General features: G+C 46.6%; 1 protein-coding gene across 1 annotated transcript in view; it reads left to right on the top strand.

The window, feature by feature from the left end:
• Positions 1–2,407, top strand: part of STK38 (serine/threonine kinase 38) — a 50,482-nt gene that overhangs the window by 16,927 nt on the left and 31,148 nt on the right. Inside the window, 2 exon segments of the mRNA XM_019667446.1 lie at positions 117–297; positions 738–798. Of these exon segments, the coding sequence (XP_019522991.1) occupies positions 117–297; positions 738–798 (242 nt within the window).

The raw sequence follows: 2,407 nt of genomic DNA, 5'->3' as shown, positions 1-2,407 counted from the left end.
TCTGGTGTGGTCCTGCGTTCCAGATGGGTCAAACCACAGATAGGACTCTGGTGCAGAGCTGGCAGAATTTCAACTCCTCTCCTTTCCATCCCTCTCCCCCTTTTTTTAAACATTAGAAACGACTGAGGAGATCAGCACATGCTCGAAAGGAAACTGAGTTTCTTCGTTTGAAGAGAACAAGACTTGGATTGGAAGATTTCGAATCCTTAAAAGTCATAGGCAGAGGAGCATTTGGTGAGGTAAAAACCCAAAACACACAGCTACGTATCAAATACAAAAATACCACAGAACTTCAAAGCTTCTAATACACCACACGCTCTTGATTGTTGATATAACTGAAATGCGGGGTACATAAGTCAAGCGTGACAGCCCACATCTGAACAACTCTGTCCTCCTCTCTCTCTTCCCCTCTCCACTGTCCCAGATCTCTGATTGTTCTCTGTCCTGACAGAAATGATGTTGATGCTTTAAGTATTGATCTAGAGGGCGAGTTGAAAGATAGAAGGAAATTAATAGTTGTTATTTACTGAGTGTTTCCTATAATCATGACAATAACTTGTATGATAGATGATGCAGAGGAGATATATAACGTCGCAGTGTCACACAGCCATTGAGCAGTGGTACCAGAAGTTGGGCCCAGGTATCCCTGGTCTTAAAGCTTTTGTTTTGCCCAGTACCACATTGTCTCTCCAGGAGCACACTAACAGCTTATCTCCAGCCTTTATTCTTCCTGCCAGATTGGTACAGCTCTGAAAAAATGGCCCCAGGAAACAGAATTTCTAGAAATGGGCTACATAGGTAGTGGGAGAAAGTTGAAAGCATGTGTGCCTTTGTCCCAGCTAGTCTTGCAAATGTGTCATCCTGGTCACAAGAGCAGTCTGTGGGGGAGGGTTTGAAAGGGCCCTCGAAGGTCATCCCCATTAACGGAAGACATCCAAAGTGAACAGCCTGCTGATGCAGTAGGTTCATTATCTTTGTATAAAAGGAGCAGCATATTATTAAAGACCAGTTCCTCGGGGAAGTGTGAGTGCATATTCAAAAGCGCAGGCCAAAGATTAAATTGATCCCTCCACGTTCAGAATCCCTGTTGGCCCCTTAAGAGAGGGAAAGATACAGTGCCACCTCTGAATTGCTTTCTGTTCATTGAGGAAGGGACATGGGGCTCCATCAGGAAAAACACGAAGAAAGGTGCAGGGAGAAGAAAACATCCATGTCTTGGGAGAGGAAGGGGAGGATGGGCAGGGAATTGCCACAAAGGTGTTCTTTGGGTTGTAGACCACTCATTTTCTTTTCCTCTATTTATCTATTCTCTCTAAAAAACACTGGGAGATTAGAGAAAGGAAACCCTAAAACCCTATTTCTCTAATTGTATATTTTAGGGTTTTTTCCTCCAGACATTTTTCCNTCTAGTTGTGGAGGATGTTGCTTCACTGGCCCAAGTTGGCACCATCATTGCGCTCTTCCCGGGCGAGGCAGATCAGTCGCCAGCTTCTGGACGGCCACTCACTGCGGCTGCTGGCTGCTCACGCTGGCTGCTGGCTACATACGGTAGCCCATGGCAACCCACCTGCAGTGGAGCCCAGCTCCAGGTTGAGCTGTTATTCAGCATCTTAGCTGTAGAGGGCAGTGTCACTGGCCCTCATATGTGGGATCTGAACCAGGGTCTTCTGGCGTCCCAAGCCAGCTCTTAACCAACGTGCCACTCGGCCGGCCCCTGAAACCAATTTAATTACACTTGCAATAAAGCTGTGAAAACTTGGTTTGAATTTAGATTTAAGATGTAGGCAGAAGGAGCTGTCTTTGTGACACACATTGTGTGATAGTGCATTGGACTTCTAGCCCAGTCTGGTGTGGGCATTCCAAAAATATAGTCAGAATGTTGCTGGGAAACGGGTTCTGGGTGTTGGTCGCAGGAAAGAATTCAAGGATGTACTGGGTAAGCCAAATAAGCAGTAGATTTATGAGAGAAGGATATAGTACACGCTCAAGAAGGTGAGAACGGGCAGGCTTGGAGAAGAGCAGCTGCCCTGAAGAGAAGCGGGGTTTGGGAATTTCTTATACCTAAAATGAAAGGGTGGACTGTTCAGGACCTGAGGGTGGTATTGTAGGTGTTCCTTGCTGACCATTCCTTCTCATGGGGAGGGGGCATTTTGGTCCTTATTTGGCTCTTGGAACTGTTATGGTGACACTGGGGGTGGAGGTTTTTTTCCTGGCTGCCAGGCTAACAGCATAATCCATTATAATCAGCTAAAGTTCACCTGAAGTGGCAAGATGGCAACCTGGATCCCCTCTGGGCCACTGAAATCCAGCTCTGACTGGATTGTAGTGGACTTTTTCCTTAGTTGCTGACCATACCTCCTCCTTTTTCTCCTCACTCTCTCCTCCCCCTGCCCCATTCTTCCTGCCT

This window comes from Hipposideros armiger, unplaced genomic scaffold (assembly GCF_001890085.2).
Source record: "Hipposideros armiger isolate ML-2016 unplaced genomic scaffold, ASM189008v1 scaffold_497, whole genome shotgun sequence".
In the NCBI taxonomy this organism is placed as follows: Eukaryota; Metazoa; Chordata; class Mammalia; order Chiroptera; family Hipposideridae; genus Hipposideros; species Hipposideros armiger.
This window is presented reverse-complemented; position numbering and strand designations above follow the sequence as displayed.